This window comes from Zerene cesonia, chromosome 12 (assembly GCF_012273895.1).
Source record: "Zerene cesonia ecotype Mississippi chromosome 12, Zerene_cesonia_1.1, whole genome shotgun sequence".
In the NCBI taxonomy this organism is placed as follows: Eukaryota; Metazoa; Arthropoda; class Insecta; order Lepidoptera; family Pieridae; genus Zerene; species Zerene cesonia.
The window spans coordinates 271,645-291,829 of record NC_052113.1 but is presented as its reverse complement, the minus strand read 5'-3'; the positions used below and the strand labels follow the sequence as shown (position 1 = coordinate 291,829).

Here is a 20,185-nt window from a genome sequence, read left to right as displayed (position 1 = left end):
AAAAAAAAAAAAAAAAAAAAAAAAATCTACTTAATACCGGATCTTATTGTTTTACAATGCGATGATTCAAAAGTATATTAATGGAGTCTAATCAGCTTTGATAATAGAGCGAACAGACAGCCTTTTCATACACTTATTAATTTTTATTAATCTATAAAGGAGTTGTAGTAGAAACTACCTATATCCCACGTTTGCATTTTATACTAAGAATGATATACCATACAAAAAAAATTGAAATACAAGTAGAGAAAAAAACAATAATATAAGCGCAATCGATTTGTAAACCAATCGGTATGGTTTGAGCCGATACTTTTAAATAACTCTTTTTAACATAAATACCATTATTATCAGCAATTCAGATAATAAACGATTATCAATATTTAAAACACGTGCGATAACCGGAGTTTCCAACACTTTATCAACTAATAAACTAAATGATATATTAGGTTCTAGTTTAAAAATGCACGCTATTTATAGCTGTAACCAAGACATTTGAGTGTAGTACAATTTTATATTTTCACAAGAACACGGGGGCAAAAGCGAGTTATTCTATAACTCATGTGTTCTTCTACTGTATAAGTATATACTATTACGGCCAAGTATTATCAAAGTCCTTTCAGTAGTTTTGGCGTGAAAGTCTACATACATCTATCTATCCTCACAAACGTTCGCATTATAATATAAATAGGACTATAATGATATCATGCATGAATTTATCTGCGCCCACTCTAATATGCTTTTCCTTTAAGAAGTACTTAAAAACTAGGTTTCTAATTTGTTAACGTAACATTCATGCGCAACAAACATCAGTTTTCGGAACATAATTGCATTATATTGATAACTACTACTACTACTACTACTACTACTACTACTAACTACTGGATAACCTTTCTTCGAGAAGTGCAATCCTGTCTATTAACTTTCTAGAGAATTCCGGGAAATCAAATTAAGAAAGACATAACGCCAATGTAAACAAAACATAATTATCACTAACTACCCTCACGACCCGAATAAAAAAAACCTGCAGAAGCAATTACATCAACACGCGATCCCATTAACACATTCGCTGTCCATTGTTTGTGACATAAGAAATACTCACAGGACATTGTTCAAGATGATTCATACAGAAATTAAAATGTATAAACAGATGGTGAGTAAGCCGCCATCATCGTAGCACGTCATCACACAATTATGGCCGGCTCTCCTAGACTCGCGTATTATCACATAAATTGATGGAATTTTATTTTACACATTATATTCATTTCATTAATAATGTCCATTCTAATAGTCGTATTCGTTCAATTTGGCCATTTTAATGACCATCTTTGTTTATGGTGTTAAGAAAAATCTAATAAATTCAGAAACTCAATTGTGTATGGGTACATTGAATTAATCTCAACGCTTCCAAAGACTGAACCAAAACTGAAAATAAAGTTTAATTTTAAATAGATTTTTTTATTTTGGTGTTTCTGTATGCAACCAACCGATGTTTATTAACTTAGCAAGCTTAATCACTTGCCCGTTGAGAAAACGTGATTGATCAAACCGATGTAGAACGTGATGGAGAATGCATAACCCATTAAGGATAGGATATATACGACAACCAATTCAATCCAAAGCCTGATGACATATTGGTCCGCGAGCCAGGCCCAAAAATCGACAATTATTTCTTCCTGGCTGATAACTTGTAGAATGGTTAAGATAAGTGCATCAAGCGCGGTTATTGTCAGCTGCAGATCCGTTGGTGGGTAGAGCAGTGGTAATCGGTTAAGTTATTACTTTTGACCTCACTGACCTGGTTACTTACTGGCTTATAGCGGATTCTGATTTAGGGATAGATAATAGATGTTATAAACATGCACAATTTCCGTTTTATTTTCACCCCACCGAAGAGTTATTTACTATTACATGCGGCAAATACTATCCAAGTCGCGTCAACACTATCAATCAGAAAGAAATTATTGTCGACTTTTGCGGGTGACACGCAGACCAATATGCTATCAGATTTGGATTGAACTGGTTGTCCTATATTTCCTATCCTTAATGGGTTATGAACTTTTCATCACGTTCCACATTTGTTGAAAAGATTCCAACAGATGATCATTGGGAACTAAAACAGCTGTTATCGACAAATGTACTGTCCACCGCACCGCACCGTATTGTACAGGCGAGGCTATCTGCGATAAATATTGATAAGATAGTCTACTAAGTAGGTACTTGAATCACCAGCACTATTTCAATTGTTGGAAATTTTATTTACATGATTCTATTGAATGGATATATACTTCTGAATAAAGATAAGAAACTAAAGTGGGACAACCGATTATAGAATATAGTACACCATAAAATAGCTCAAAAATTGTCCTCTAATTTCCCCTTCTTCATAGAAGTACTAGAAGAGGTAGCAGTTATTACCTAGTTGTAGCCAAATTAGGTTTCGCGTTCTTTAATAATGATCCAAACAAAACGCCCATCTTATCAAATTCCTAAGCCATATCGCTTCCCCATATATGTCGCATTAATATCAACAAAGGAACACCAGGTATGTTTACACTTAGGCTCTGACCTCCGGCAGCGTGCCGTACGTGCGACACATACGAAGTCGCGGTAGAAAGCGTGTCATTTGTTGACCAAAACTGGCTTGCACAGGGACGAGCGGTCAGGCCTTGCGCTTTGCGGTTGGGGAAACAATGCTCATTAGAAAATGATGTCATTTAATTAATACGTCAACACTTATTGAACTACTAATGTAAAAACAAATTTAAATGCTAAATTTCACAGCTACCCTTCCCGACAAATATATATACAAGGGTACGTATGTCCTAATCGAGCGGCAATCATTTGCTAATCTTAAGACTTGTTTTTACAACTAAAATAGCATTTCTTTCACACAAAGGTTCAATCTATATTTAAACTCATATAAATGAGATCAACCGCCTTGACGTGAAAACATATAATTAATCACGATTATGACGTATTTACGAATAGGCTGCGTGTAGTACTCTTATATAACAACAGTGCAGTTTTAAAGATAGTCGGCATATTCTATTGAGATGCATTCCAATCTTATACAAAAAACTGGATTTTTTGGATACATTTATTCACGAGATACGAACCAAATTATGGTGCATGAGTATTCCATTTTATAGCTACTGTGTTTTTTAATAATTAACACACATTGCAAAATTTTCAAATATCATACTACAAATACCTTTTCGTCAAAAATTTCAAATAAATTTGTGTTTTATGAGCTTGCGACAAATTTCTTATTTATTTAACACGTAGTTTACACTACACGAAACATACTAAAAGTAAATCGACAACGAAGTGACCGTAGGGCGTAGACAATGCATTTACGATGAAATTGGTATACTTACCGCATGTTAAATTTCTGCTGGTGACTGAATGGGAAAACCCACAAGTTATCGCCCTAATAGCATGGTTAAACTCGTTAATATAATGTCACACAAACATGTTCATTTTTGTAATTATTATATACAAATTCAACGAAACTAGTTAGGACGCTAGGAAGTGACAAAGGCTTATTTTCACGACGATCATTCCTATAAGAAGATCCGCTGTGTGACGCATTTGAATCTCTTCGAAATTTATGAATAACTAGCTATCAATGCGCATCCGAAAATTGCCATATTCATAACCTCATAAAACATAAGAAACTATTATGACAATAAAAAACTATTGCGTTTACAATATTAGCAGGATAATAATAAGATTGTCCCTTCTGCCCTTCACCATAGAGCAATAACTTTCCAAATTATAATGTTTTAAAAGGAGTAATAGCCGGCACGCGTTAGGTCAAGTGGGCTGACAACGTGGGATGCACGGATGAATTCAATTAACGACACCTCAAAAATAAATACACCTACTTATCGTTCAATCAGAATCCACTGAATATTGTAAGTTGTTAGTTTACAGATTCCCCGGTCTGTAAAAATACAGTTATTGCGAGACAACATTTCTTAGATTCGCTTTAAATAGAACAAAGTTTCTTGACACTGTTACATAACATTCGTCACCATAATGTGGTATGGTCTTCACGATTTGCACATAATGTTGATATGAGTTGTTCATATTTTAGGGTTCTATTATTTTAAATGTAAAATGTTAGGTTAATATGTTTTTAAAAGGGCAACTACAGAGTTTCTTGCTAGCTCTTTTCTGTTAAAGCTGTGGTTGCAACTGCTTTTCAAAAACGCTTCTAAACGAAGTGTAGTTGAAGAAACGTATGTTTGAATTGCAATTTTATTAATTAAATTAACGATTTCAATGTACATCATCGTATATATAGTTTACCTAGACAAACAAAATAAGTAAAACTATTGAAGGTAGTTTATCATAAAAATATAATATGAATAATACACAGCACAAAATGATACATTTTCTGTGATAAATGTCGAAAGTTCGCTTTAAAAAAGTCTCAACTTCTTCATAATTAGCTCCTAAGTCGTTCCATTGTAGCCTCTACCTACAAAACCCTTGGGTTACATAACTCGCGAACACATCTTCAGATCCGAAATCACAAAGGACTCTACGAGGGTCTCCGTTGTATAAGACACATTACTTAGAAGCAAGTAGGGCAAATACCAAAAGACCAGGAAATGACGGTGTATTTGTGAACCCGCTTATTTCCGAAACGTGCGTTTGCATTTAATGTTTATGTTCAAACTCCAAATATAGACGCGCCTCGCGTTGGATACGATTTATTGTATAGTAAAAAATATAAAGACAGATGGGACATTTCTTTCTTCATATCTATAAGTGAAGTCCCGTGTGTGTGGTGTGGAAGTGGAGTATGGGGCAGACGATATACACATGCGTTTCGCTAATCGATTATCTTTATGGACAAGTAGCTGATCAGCTTTCTGTGTCCTGCCAGACAGAGACATTTTTTTGTATCTTCACTGGAAAACGAAAACAGGACCCCTCAGTTCTACGCTCACGCGTTAATCACTGTACCAACCAGGCGGTCAAATCAATAGGAACAAAAAGCTGAAGAGTTTGGTTGTACAGGACATTGCTAATGTCAGGAAATACGATTTCAGGAATTCTTTCATGGCATGCGCAGGGGCGGATCCGGGGCAAATCACACACTTTACTTATACTGAATCATTTATTTTACTGGGCTGACCTACGAGTTACGCACGTTGGTAAATCGAATAATGTTATTAGAACAGATTCGTGACACACATGGAGATATCTAAATTCAATTGTGGTTACAACTTCATGGAACGAAATTGCTACAGTAAAGTACAGTATGCTTCAGCAAAATTATTTATCACAGAACTGATAATTTAACTGTCAAATTTTTTTTTATTAATTCATATGATTTTTTTTTTAAATATGATTATTATTGAGTCATCAACAATCCGCTCCACATCCAAAACTCAGCTTATAATCTTACGTCATAGTGACTCTCGAATAATGTTTATATTTGCCGAGTACTAGGTGCTTGTGCGTACTATTGACTCATTGCTTGTGTCTAGACTGTACTATTATATAGTTTGATGAGGCAATCGATGTGTTTAGTAACATCACCTGATTTTAATATACACAACGAAAAATTATTTTCCGCGAAACAATAGCAAGAGGCCCAGAAATTTATAACAAGAGATATCCTGCGTGCTTAGTGAGGTACTTACCAATTTTGGTGATATGAAAGGAAAGATTTACAATAAAAACAAGTATCGGTCTCTGCATATTTTGTATTATTTTTCACTTTTATTAACCTACTTTTTGTAAATAAAAAAAATAATATAAGAGAAAGAAATACCCATAAACCGGTCATATCATTTAAACCGATGTAAACTTCGTCTTATTCTATGACGAGATCCGTTATTTTGTTCAATGTTGGTAATAAAATAAACAATCTCTATTATTAATCCTTGATGCACGCAAACGAATTTCATATTGTCAAGCGTCTGCAAAATTTCGACTGCATTTTTTTTTGGCTTGGTGACCAGAATATTTGGACCTTAGACTGATGAATCGAATTTGTTTATTCTTCTCTTTATAATTCTGACAATTTGAAGGCGGATGAGTTTTTTTAATATTTTATTACACACATGAAACATCGTATTTGCAACGAGGTAACCCTACCACACCACGCAGTGTGTAATGCACCACTTATGCAAGACTTAGGTCTCATTCAACTTTCACAAATACACTTTGAAGTAAAGAGTTACGACGCATAATTACAACGTAGCCTAGTACCTACACTTATTGTTTCGCTAATTGATTTTGAAGAAGTTGAGCGATCCTTCTATAGTTTAAATTATTGCTTGACATACTTGTTAACAGCTTTTTGAGATTAACGTATGTGATTGTATATTCTTTAATTAGGTTTAATATGCTTAAAGTTCTACCAACCTTCCGCCCGCAGTTTTGCCCCGATACACTTAACGTAATGGCGAAACTGTACTTGACCATACAAATATGAATAAAAACAAAAACAATCCTCGACCAATCTGGCTATGCTATAACGATAGCTAACTACATACATATACACCTATTCTGTCTTTAATTTTGGCTTATTTTTATTTTAATTTTTAAGTAGGCAATATTTAAGTTTGTAAATATGGACGGATTGATGGATATTTGTTACTCTTTTAAGCGAAAACAGCTTATTGTATCTATATGAGATTTGGTACAGAGATGGTTTATAGTGTTTATTTAGCACAAAGGCAAATTTTATCATAAAAATAAAAAGGATTTAAAGACCTCTCTATAGACGACCCGAACCCACATCCATCTCGATTAGAGTTCAGTAATTGAACTTTTTGCATCACTCAGTGACCCTTGCCGCCTAATAGCGATTTCAGTTAAAATGTGCTCCCAGCTGATGACAAGTCGTTTCGCACATGCGCACATCCAACAGAGGTCATGCTCAGTTTGCTATAATGGTGTATGCATTCTCCACCATACCGCAAAAACTGTGATGTTGTATGGTATGTATCATTTAAACTTAAACAAAAAAAAACCGACTTTGAGATTTTCTTTTGTTATGTTTCGTTCGCCTCCGCATTTTTCTTATATGTCCAGTGATCATTTCAAATTTTAAGGCGTTACAACACTTCAAGTTTAAATCCACCGACTTACCACATAATATTTTATCGCCCGCCCATCCCATTTTCAACTCTTTTTCTAATAGCATTTTAAAATTTATTTAAAATACTATTAAAACTACTTTAACTTTAATATAATTTAAAATAACTTGAACATAATTTTTAAAACAGATAACGTAATAAGTTATTCACGAAGGCTCACTCGTGCAGAGCTGTTAAGATATCATCGGAATTTTATTTTTATATCCATGTGCAGCAAACACTTATGTTTGTTAACTGTGACTCATTTAACTTTAATAACTTAAGTCAATAGGTCGAATGTTTCACATAATTGTGCACATAATAAAAAGTTCAAAATCGATAAGTTCTCAAAACCATCATCAGCCCGTGTATGTTTGCGCTGCTGGGACAGGCCTCTTATGAGGGTTCATATTCCACCAGACTGGCCAAGGACGGGTTGGCAGATGTCACATATCGTCGAACTTATAACTCTAGGACTTTCCTCACAATGTTTTCGCTCCTTTTTTTTCGATTTTAATGTGTAGGAAAAATATATATGAAAGCGGGATTTACATCGGACTCTCTAGCATGATCTTGGGCCACGGCATCAAATCCAGATTTATTAAGCTATTTTACTGGAATAACTTCAAACTCCACTCTTTATTTTTTTTAAAAGAAATCATTGAAAGCCTAGATGGCGTTTGACGTAAACATAATTAAAAGAGTGCTTCCCACCACCTCCGAAAGTCTGCAACAGTTTCACAAAAGTTATAACAGCTTTGTGATTGCTCATGGGCGGTGGCGTTGCCTCATCTGGTCATCCACTAGCTCGCTTGCCCGTTCTACTATAAAAAATCTTGTCGATACAGGTGGGTGTGCGGACAGATAAGAATTTATATAGAATCAACTTTAACTAGTAATCCAATAAGGTTTCTGTAATATTGTTATACCGAAGCTGTAAATATGCTTTGGAATCGTAATATTACTTCTTATATAGATAACAGGAACGCGACACCGCATTCTGATCAATGCAAGAAAACAAAAAGCTCATTAACTGTATTTGCATAAAGTCTATATTGATATAACAATGCGAACCTCACGCGTTGTCCAAGACAGTTACTCTTAAAACGAGGTCACACCACGTAGACTCGCGGGCCGCAAGGCATCGCGTAGTGTGAAGTCGGTCATGTCAAAGCTAAGTAATGAATGGAGCATAGTACATACACACATACATTAAGGTCATCGACCGCCGTTGGGTCAATTGTTACAGACACTGTCTATTGATAATTCGCAGCGAGGTAATTACTGCGAGCACAATTAAGATATCGGGGGTCCTATAGATTCACGAATGGTTAAAATATTCTTCAAAGCTTATTAACTTTATGTGAGAATTTTATTTGCTAATCAAGTAATCAACCACACGGCAGGCTTGAGGTTTTAATAAAAACAATATAAAAATCGTTTCACCGAAATCTGAAGTAACAAACTCAAAAAATAATACATTCGAATTGAGAATCTTTCCTAAAGTCGGTTTATGAAAACCGTAGACGTACAAGAATTAAAATTAGAAAAGCAAAATCAAGACTCGGTATAATACCTATACGATTCATTTCACAGTGCAAGTTCCATGTAATATTAAACGTCAAAGGAACAGATATATAGGACGAGTAGGAATGATTCGACCATGGGAAGACATCACTTAAACTAAGACAGCTGACTTTGATCTATGAATAGTTCACACCTACACTAATAAATAAACCAGATGATGTATTTCAGTATGTTTTTTACGTATCTAAATGGATAACATTCAACTGTATGAGGATTTCCTCTAACAGAATGGTTAACATGCCAGGTAACCTAAGAGTGTTTATTTGGTTTCGACGAGTATTACGCAGAAACTGTATTAAATAACAACACCACTTACTAATATAATTACCGTCGTTATTTATTCAGTTTTCTATAAGCTCAAATAATTAACTTCTATTTTTAAAAGTTCAATTGACTTCGGAAGAATATTCGAACTATAAATCACAAAAATAACAACAACAAAAATGACGACATTAACTCATCACTACAAAAACCTTAACACAACTATTCCCACGTAAGTTGGTACATGCGTATCACGTGGCAGGTAAATATATTATATTCCTCACGAATCATGAGCAATAACAAAATACTTATTGCATACAACATTTAAAAGAATATTGCATGGAAATGGCGCAATCAATCACGCGTGCAATAAATTGACAAGTCGTACGCGACACCGACTGACGTAAACATTTCCTCTCTGACACTTAGTTATATACACTTTACTAGCAGTCTGCACCAACTTCGCTTCTGGTTTATATGTAGCATGTAGCAGTTCCGAACCACGTACAAACGTGAAGGAAATTTTGAACACAATTCACATAATTTGGGCCACATAATATCCTTACCAACCACGCCCTTGGCCAGCCTGGTGGATTGTGGCCTGAACTCTTATAGGAGTCCCAGCAGTGGGGACATATATAGAATAACGATGATGAATATCCCAGTCGTTTTTTCGTGTATTGAAATTATTTATTTTAAATGAGTGACTACACAGTTCCTAGACTTCTCGTTCCTAGACCAATCTACTTTCCAAACGGGGGGTAAATGGTAAAATTATGATATAGCGATTCAAAAGTGCTTCTAGAATTAGTCTAATTGAATAAACAAAAGTTTGAGTTTGGGTAGAGAACTAACTTGTTCCAGATCGCCCGGGTTAAAAATAAAGCCATTGATAGCATTATAAAATAGAGAAATAATGGTTAAAATTGAACGAGATGCTTTTCTTAGATCAGTCATGATAACAGTCAAATATTAATATTAAACTTATAGCATACACAAGACATTCCTAACCGAAAGGTGAATGCGCATCTCATCGACCTTTACAAGTGTATCAGAGCATGAACCAAGTGTGTAATAGCCAAGTGCCAAATGCTGACCTTTCTCATAACATTTGGGAAGCCCCTGGGACGACGATCTTATTCGGGACGATGGCATATGGCGATGACTATGAGCTTTACAAACGTGGACACGTAGCTACTAAAATAGGTGACGCATATATAATTTTCAAAAATTTACATAAAAAAATATAGTGTGGTAAAAACCTACGCATGTAGTAATTAGATGTCTGATTTAGCGTGAAACTTGATACAGACCAAAGCTAACTCAGCATTCATTATTTTATGAAAATTAATTGTTTTTCAACCCGATATTTGCGCCTTAAACATAGTTATATGTCTATTGTTTCACTTGAAATAAAAATATATATTTTTTACCATTGAGTTCACCATCTGCTTACAACGTACTTTACAAATATTAATTTGACTTTAAACAATATTAGCACGGCACGTAATAAAACTTTGTGAAATGTGTGTCTGCGTGAACCCCGTGAACCTCGTCACGGTCTGGAAGTTCGCGTCTTCGCTCGTTCGCAGACAGATTCTCTCGCAGATTGAGTTTCCATGGCAACTATATTATAACTATACAATGTAATTCTAAGCGTTTATAACATTTCTTTATACGCTTTATCAAGTGGTGTATTTTTATTACATATTTACTGCATTCCAATTTTCTAAACTAAGTAATAATTTTTGAATAAAGTGGCGAACTGGCTATTCAATAATAATTTGTAATAATATAATGATATAGACCGTATATTATAACATAGTATCGACTCATACTTAGCGCCATGAATTTTGTTTAATTTTTTAGATGTTTTAGAATTAAATCCAACGAATAAAAGGTTTCAGTTATGAACGACATAAAACAAACAACAACAAACGAACAACTATAATAAATATATTTGACGCATTCTTCTTCAACAGACTTCAAAAAATGGTGGAGGTTATCATTTCGACTGTATTTTATTGTTTTTTTTTTATATACATTACTTCATAATTTGTTAATGAGTGGTACTACCGATTTGTACCATTTTTTTATCATTTGAAAGCTGTGCATCCCATGCAATCCCATTTAAATTCGGTTTAGTTCTATAATTTAAAGGCGATTAACTTAGTCAAGTTTGTGTGGTTGTTAAGTTCTTTGTTAAATATAATTACTGTTGATTACGAATAGAAAAATAGCATTTAAAAAGTGATAATTATCACCTATTTTAGCTCTTAAACGTGTTTCTCGCACACTATGCTGCTGAGGTGCAACGAATACCTGTGATAATGAAGTGATAACCACAGGCTATTAGCGGCGGGCAATTAGCCGCTATAACTCGTATCTGTTGTTCGTGCACTTGTTATCATGCTCAGTTACACTTATTATTTGTAAAAAATTTATATTCGTTACAATTCCGGCACATGTTGTTATAAAAAATGATATTATAATCAATTCTAGGTACAATTTCTGTATTAATTATAGTTTTGGGTGCAATTTTATTTCATCCTTTAGAATTTCAAGTATTTTGTGGCTTAGTGATAAATTATATATTTTAATGTATGGAACGGAAGGGTGACTGTATGACGCATCTATCAACGCACAGCCTAAACTACTGAACCGATGGGGCTGAAATTTGGGATGCAGATAGCCACAATGATAATGGAATAATAAGAAAAGATTTTGATAAATTCTACCTCCAGGGTAATACAATAGTAGATGACAGTTTGTACCATGAAATTTTTTACTAGAGCATGCGAAGAGGCGGGCGAAACTGCGGGCAAAAGCTAGTTCTGTTCAGTCCGTGGTTAAAACGCTTTAGACACGGGACTTTTTTACATACATATACTTACATAAGTACTTATATTATGAGATAGTGTGCTCACAACTCGCATAACGACAAACCTACCTACATAACATCAAAACTACTACAACATCGTATTAATAAAAACAACTGAACTAACAAGAGTTGTTTAAAATAGTACAATAGTACAAAAGTTTATAAGTGTGATAGTATATTATATATTTATACCTTTAAACGAGCAATTCTTGTATATATATATATATATATATATATATATATATATATATAATAGGAATCTCGGAATCGGCTCCAACGATTTTCATGAAATTTAGTATATAGGGGGTTTCGGGGGCGGGGAAAATGTCATATTCGTGTTTTATTCGTGTTTTTTTTTCTTAGATAGCTGGACAACTGAAATAACACATAGGCACTTTTTATACCGATATTCCTACGGGATACGGACTTACGCGGTTTCAACCGCGGGTCACAGCTAGTATATTTATTAAACACGCACTTCAGTAATAAATTTATATTAAACAACATACCCCGGCAATTAGAGCGCATACAATTATAATTACAAATCGATTGTGTCGCTTGTAAGTAACACAATTGTTTATTTTTTAAGTTAACTAGCTACTTAAACTAGATTCAGCCTGTAGCTTCGCTTGTGTGATACTGGGATATGAAAATAATATATTATTTGCAGCAAGATTTTACACTAGACGCTCTCATCTAAGATCATTTAACGTAATACATAAAAAAGTTGATTTTTTTTGGACACGGTGATTCTACATTCATGAAAATGTTAATTATTTTTCAGAGAAACTTAATTCAAAAATATCATTTCAAAATGAAGTCTCACTCTCTTGTGTCCAAAGACTCAATTATTAAATCCAAAGATTTAAATAATTACCAGAATATAATATGCATATTTGAAGGCATCCGTTGTATTGCCTGGCCAAGAAATTTTAATCGACACTAAAACGTGGTTATCAACAAGTGCCTCGCCCATCCACTCATTAACCATACTCTAATATAAAACGATTCTCAAATGCGATAAATAGCGATGGTTTACGATTCGCGATGGGACAACGTAAAGCACTTAACCTGTCCCCAAAGGGTTAATTTGATCGAATCTTTTTTATTGCCAATGAAGCTGAATAGCTAATTAAAAGGATTCTTTTACCATCCGGGGATTCAGAAACTTTTCATTCATTTAAAACTATGGGATTTCATAACCTTGCCACTATCAAGCATACAGATCGTCACAGGTGTTATAGCCCACAGACGTTTATGTGCTGAAAAATAAGAAAGATGAAAGATATTCTAAAATTCAAAGTAAATACGCAACAACTATAATTGATATACGTAATAACAATAAAACGATTGCCGAAATTAACAAGTAACACAGTTTTTCAAGTAGAGACATGAGGTCCACAATTCGATGAAGATTATTGTCCTTGTCGATAGCATTATCTAACATTGTCTGCATTACCTGTCCAGTGTGAGCTCGCTACAGAACCCGGAACATCATTACCCAAAAACGCTCCCCAAAGTGTCGACAAGCTCGTAAAAAGCGAGCCGCAATCAAAGCGGCGAACCACAAAGAGGATCAGGTATCACAATATGGCGCACGGGGGAAATTGAGCAATATTGAAATAGTGGTTTCTTGCATAAACATGATATATATCGCTTGCGAGATTGCCGCCGCCGCAAATGCTAACTTAGAACCGGTAATAGTCCCCCATGAGAGATCATCGATACATGAGCGTGATTTATGACTTTTCATATGTATTTTCTAGGTTTTGTTGAATTTTGTGTAATGTTAATAGATAAAAAAAGTGTATAAGTTGACACCACGAATTTTTTAATTTATGTGACTTATGAGTATTTATGATTAGTTTAATCGTATTCCATACCGTGACTAATAAAAAATTGCTTACATAAGAGGAGTACAGACTCCATGAACAGATAAACGCGAGTGTCTTAAACTGTCGGCGGAATATTAAGAATTATTCTAGTTTTTCAAAGTCTTCAACTCTGACTAGGAGAGAATCTTGCTAAAGTTTATTAAGGATGAGAGAATAAATACCCAGTATTTTATCATTATCGTAATGATGGTACATTCTACAAGCGACTACATATATTCTGAAAGTTTATAATTTATCGAACTAAAAACAAAATCGCGTGGCGCAAGTATTAGCAGTATGTAATTATGTTATTAAGCATCTATAAAAAGGATGGAGGAAAAACGAAAGGACGCATCTACCTTGAGTGGTGACATCATGCCGACAGCCCGCTATTGTTCAAGCTATCGGCGGTAAACAATACGCGTCTTACATCTGTACGACTAAATATATTTATTGTGACTATTATCATCATTATTATTATAGCATAAACATTATTATGCGTAATGATTGTAAGATTGTAGTTATTTTTTTTTTAGTAATTGATACTTAAAAATTAATTTGTTGGACTACTGATAAGGATTAACAATCATTGCAATAGGTATTAGTGTAATCTACAACTTTGTAACTTCAAATCAGAAATAATAGAAATAAAACCAGATTCTTTTTCGTCTTTTTATCAGCCTTTATCTGTGGCCTATTTGACACCCAGGCAAACCTAGCAAAATAAATTCTAAAGTACATGTGTTATTCTAGTATATAAGGTACAACACTTCGACATAACATCAAAAACTTTTCAGTGATTTTCATGTGAAGGAGTAACAGACAAACTAACATACATGCGTACATGCTTATATATTGTGGGTGACACACATCCATCCATCCTCACAAATTCTCACATTATCAGGAGGCTGGAGGATCAATTCCAATATGAGGTCTTTGGAATCAAGTCTATGTATATAAATGCAGTATATGTGCCAGATCCAAAAATTGCCTCTTTTGTGTCTACCCAAAAACACAACAAGTTTATAATTCATCGCCAATACCATCTGAAGCTCAATTATAATTTAATGAATACAATCAGCCATGTGTGAAAGATGTGGTTTAGTATTGATTAAGAAAAAGAGGTATATGAGATTTTTACTTATAGATTTTTGTGGTTTTATTGTTGTTTATAGCGTTTATTTTCATTCATGATATTTCATTATTGCAAACTCATCAAATGAAACACTACTACTTCTATTGAAGTGCAATGTCACTACTATACCATAACGAAATAAATAAATTAAATAGCATGAATATACAGTACATCTGACTTGCATTCCCACTAGGAATCTCTTGAATCCCCCTATCACAGATCATTTAAAATTTGAAGCAAGTACACACTACTCCAAAGAAGCAGTTGTTGATGTGATTAGTGGGTGTCCTCCGTATTTTAATGTTTATTTTAGATTGAACAATTAACAAAACCAAACTGTATTTACTACTTGCTGTTGCAGCTTTTCCCGCTTGTCCAAAATATTTTTTTATGGTACAAACTTTCATACTCTTGATCATCACTTGGGGGTAGAATTTATCAAAATCCTTTATTAGCTGATGCCTACATCAGTGTCTATGTAGTTGCCAAATTTAAGCTTCATCGAGGGAATAGTGCCGATTGTGCATTGATAGATCAGCAAGAATAGATCAGCAAGATAGGTCACCTTTTTGTTTTATACATTAAGATCAGTGCAGCGTCTCGTTACTTTTGATTAAAGACAAAAAAATATATTTTAATTTTATATCAAGCTCAAAAAAAAAATTGTTAAGTTCAGTTATTATTTACACAAATGTATATTACCCATATGAATAGTATTTTCAAGTCAAGGTTACGATAGTTATACATTTTTATTAACTTGACTAGGTATGAATTACATTGAATATAAAACTTAAGTACTTTCAAAGCACAAATATTAAACCAAATAGGTTTACTTAGAGATATTCTGTTTACAACTATAACTTGTAATATAATGTTTAATATAATTTTTAAATGTTTTCATAGCTTTTATAAAGTGTATAAGTAAGTTTCTGAAGATAGAAATAATTAAAAACTAACCTTAATTTCAAATTTTCGATAAACTTATCCGTAGTCAAATTGTCCAACAGGACGAAGTCAGGGACTCCGACTTCTGGTTGGCTCGTCATAGCTCCGGAGCTTAACAAAACTACATATACAGAGCACTACTACTCCTCTCGTTTAACTTTGTCGCGTTATTCAGCAAGTTTACTCAACTATTGTCAACAAACCGTTAAAATACACACACAAAATAACAAACGTCCTCCTCCGACCAATATTTCAGACAAACTGGCATATTTTTAAATTTTGATTTGAAAATGGCCACCCGCGTAGATATAAATTCAATGTTGCCAGTATTATACTGCTGTAATGTTGCAAAATATGACATACTAATGAAACAAATATAAAATAAATAATAATTGATGAATTAAGTGATTCTTAAAATAGTTGAAGTTTAGAAGTTAAAATAAAGACTATGTCTTATAGTATATAATTTTCAAATACATTTTGGTATCATCTGTATTTAAACGTGTTTCTCTACATACTCTGTCTTACGCCATTTTCCTTGTTGTAGGCGCCTCAAATGTCATAATAATTTCCAGTTTCTGAAAATTACGTTTTATTTCCTTTTTTGCATTATTTTCAAAGTTTTATTGATGTCTGTAATTATATATAAGTGCAATTATATTTTATTTGTTTTAATTCCTATAATTATTTGCATATTTTTATAAGTGTTCGCTCATACGCACCAAGGACCTTTGATTGATGTTCTACAATGAGAAATAAAGAATATCTTTTGAAAAGGTAGCACGTACTTTTGACGCCCACAGTTTTTGTCAAGGGCTTATTTGCTGCGTACTTTAGAATATATGAAAGGAATGGTGCCGTGCATAAAGTTTTAAGTTTAGTGCGTATATATGGAACAATGAGTGATTCTCCGGGGGTCGAGTGGCTGCCGGCCTACAGTCCTGGTCCTCCGCGGCATAGTCCGCTGGGCCCTATTCCGCGATTCCTTTATGAAGATGTCCAACCTCTTTCATTGCAACAGGAAAACAATAACAAGGAAATTGAGGAGAAACTAAACGCAAATAAAATTAAACATCCCAAGCCAGCTTACAGGTAGCGTAAATTTATGACTTTTCCTTAATCAAAGAAACCTTCAAGCTATTTATGTTGTTAGAGTATATAATTTAGATGAGGTCATTCATTTTGTTTTTAATGGCTATTGTTATTTGATTGTCATGACTTAAAATTACCAAGAAGACAAATCAGAAACAGTAGATAATCAATTGAAACTTGTTCAGCAACCTGTTGAATTTTAGTAAGTTAATAAATAATTACAGAATGGCCACATTTTTAGTAACAAAATTGTTAAAAAAATATTTTCAGACAATATAGATTACATAAATGTTTGTCAAATAACATTTTTACACTTAAAACAACCTTGGTTTATTCCTATGTCTATAAGTAATCTAATAAATACATATAATTTAACCAAACTATTATTAAATCTTACAACAGCCTACTTGCATCTATGTAACAATGATATTTTTATAATTATTGAGTAAATTTTTTTCATAAAACTGTTAACATAACATTAACATAAATTTCAGCTACGCCAGCATGATTAGACTGGCAATAAGCAGTTCACCAAACGGAAAAATGACATTGAACGAGATTTATAATTACATATGTAATGCATTCCCCTATTACAAAGAGGCAGGAAAAGGATGGATGGTATGAAAAAATATTTTAATATATCGTGTTTAGTTTGGGCATAGTCAGACTTTATTTTGTGGGGTAGTGGTGGTCATAAAAAGCTTCTCTTCTTTAAGATCAATCTATTGACACCTCTCATATAAAAATATGATTAGTCTCTAACGTGTTCCAAAGAAATATACATACATACTTAGAGTTACAGTTGGTAAATAGATGTATAATTAATAAATCATTTACCAATTTGTTTTCCACATATCTTGTATAGTATTTACAAGAAGTAAATATATAGATAGGAGTTGATTTAAACAATATCTCAAATCATTAATGGCAATGTACCTGTTTAAAATGAATTTAAATCCCAAAATGATTTACCATATCCTGTACCAAGATACACTTAACGAGTAGAGCTGTTATGTTACTTTTTTTTTATGTCATCGTCGGCAATGAAGCTGGTGGGTGGCCTGATGGTAAGCACTACTACTGCCCATGAACATTTGGAGAGGCGTAATGTTGTTTGCAGACCTTACGCCTCTACAAATGGATTGCCGACTTCGAATTGGAAAGGGATTGAGAAAGGATTGACGAGAAAAATAAAGGAAAAAAATGGGAGGGCTACGGGAAAAGATATGGGTCCTGGATGGATTAGTGATGCGCCTTAATCTAATGGAGATGTCATGTTATTTATTAAAAGAGGGGATGTATGTAGATAAATTTAGCATTATTGATAAATGGAACCTCGATAAACAACATCTACTGTTCTGTAGCAAACTTACAATAATGGTTCAGTTGCAAGATACCACAGCAATAAAAACAATAGAAATGCAAATGAGCAAGACAGTTGTAGCTCTCATTCACAATAGTGGTTCTTATATACGGAACAAAATTGTACACAGATATTTTCAACTGAATGCTATCTATGCCACAACCATTCAGATAAAGTAACAAGATTGTTAATTGGTGTATCACTGAGTATATAATAAAACTTTAACTATATGCCTTTCAGAACTCAATAAGACACAATCTTTCACTGAACAAGTGCTTCATGAAGGTGGCTCGCAGCAAAGATGACCCGGGCAAGGGCTCCTACTGGGCGATGGACAGCAGCTACAAGATGGCGGAGGTCACGCCGCGTCGGCGCAGGAGTCTACGAGTAAGTTGACTTTTGTATTAAGCCACACATTACAAAGAATCTCAAGTATATTTGCATATATCATTTGATAACTTTTTTTGTTTATTTGTTTTTTTTTTTTAATGATATTTTGTTCAAAATTTACACTTGTGATTCTGTATATTTGATTACAAACTTTTTCGTATTTAATTCGTTAAACTGAGGTCACAAAGGTTTTGTTGAATCTGTCTCTAACATACTGATATTAAAGGTATCTCAGATATCCCTATCATATTTTCATAACTTCACCATTTTTTCGAAAGGTAGTCAATGTGCCATTGCAATTGAAACAAAAACAAGTTTGTAATTATAATCCGATGAATCATTGCTAAATAAGATTATGTTACTGATGTCATAGTACAATTGGTAAGACATTATAAGTTTTTAGTATTCATATAGATTCATCTTGGTAGAAGGATCAATTTCGAGTTGAAATATTTCACGCAGTGTCAACAAAAAATTTGTTACTTAGTATTTGTGAAGAATATTATAAATTTATAACGTCGGATGTGTGACGGATTTCCCAGATGGCTCCATACAGCCCGGAGTGCAGCTCGAACAGTAGCGGCGACACGGCGCTGGCCGGCGCGAGCGTGCCCACGCCGCCGGCCACGCCCACCACGCCCACTGCGCCCACCACACCCACCACGCCCGTCTCGCCCAACGTCAAGGAGGAGATCAAAGAGGAGTCGGGTAAATTTAAAAACCTATACCAAAAATGCATTAGTTCAGTTCAGTAGTTAGAGTTGTATAAAAAAATTAAAGAATATATTGAAGATGAAAATCCATTGAATACTGTTGCTTAGGGACTACCGAACAGTTCTTTGGCATCATTATTACGATATATTATGTAGCATTTACATAATTTCATTAAACAACTGCAGTTTTTCTTGTCCGCTCATTTTTGAAGAAACTGCTTTCCTGCTTTATGAAAGCGGTGGGTAAATGGTAAACCTTTGTGATGAATAAAGCAATGTTAATCCTGTTGCTTTTTCTATCCAGATGATTTTTAATAAACGGTTTTAGAGTTAGATATCAGATTAGGATATTATTATAACTATCATTTTCGTTTTATAATAAAAAGCAAATTATAATTAGTTGCTTGCTGTTTCAGAATCCAAACATACTGATGATGCACTGTCGGCCCTCATGAACGAGGAACTCATCGCTGATGTGGATATTAGCAGAGGTATGTATTGTTGTCCATTCATTTGTTATTCTGACTGCATTTTAATTTGTTCATATTTAATATTTAAATAAAAAAAATGTATTATTGTTTATTATGTTCGACCAACAATTTTAATATACAAAAAAACGAACACACATCACATAATAGATAATTGTTACTATGACTCGGTGCAGAGCGATGGTGGTGGTCGGGCGCGCGGCGGCACGTGTGCGAGGTGCGCCACTCCGCGCTCACGGACGACTACGGGAACTTCCGCGACGAGCGCCAGGACGACTGCGACTGCCCCGCGCACGACCTCGACCCCGCCGACCCCGCCGCGGCCCTCGCGACCCCCCTCGCCACGCCGCCCG

General features: G+C 34.2%; 2 protein-coding genes across 2 annotated transcripts in view; one reads left to right on the top strand and one right to left on the bottom strand.

Annotated features, from left to right (window-relative positions):
- The window catches only part of LOC119830819 (unconventional myosin ID), a 32,254-nt gene extending 16,220 nt beyond the window's left edge, over positions 1-16,034 (bottom strand). Inside the window, exon 1 of the mRNA XM_038353971.1 lies at positions 15,799-16,034. Coding sequence (XP_038209899.1) covers positions 15,799-15,887 — 89 coding nt within the window. The 5' untranslated portion in view covers positions 15,888-16,034. The remainder of the gene's footprint in view (positions 1-15,798) is intronic.
- Positions 16,035-16,323: 289 nt separating this feature from the next.
- Positions 16,324-20,185, top strand: part of LOC119830904 (forkhead box protein J2-like) — an 8,261-nt gene continuing 4,399 nt past the window's right edge. The window contains exons 1-6 of the mRNA XM_038354093.1: positions 16,324-16,878; positions 17,373-17,496; positions 18,482-18,628; positions 19,174-19,339; positions 19,761-19,835; positions 20,009-20,180. Of these exons, the coding sequence (XP_038210021.1) occupies positions 16,685-16,878; positions 17,373-17,496; positions 18,482-18,628; positions 19,174-19,339; positions 19,761-19,835; positions 20,009-20,180 (878 nt within the window). The 5' untranslated portion in view covers positions 16,324-16,684. The remainder of the gene's footprint in view (positions 16,879-17,372; positions 17,497-18,481; positions 18,629-19,173; positions 19,340-19,760; positions 19,836-20,008; positions 20,181-20,185) is intronic.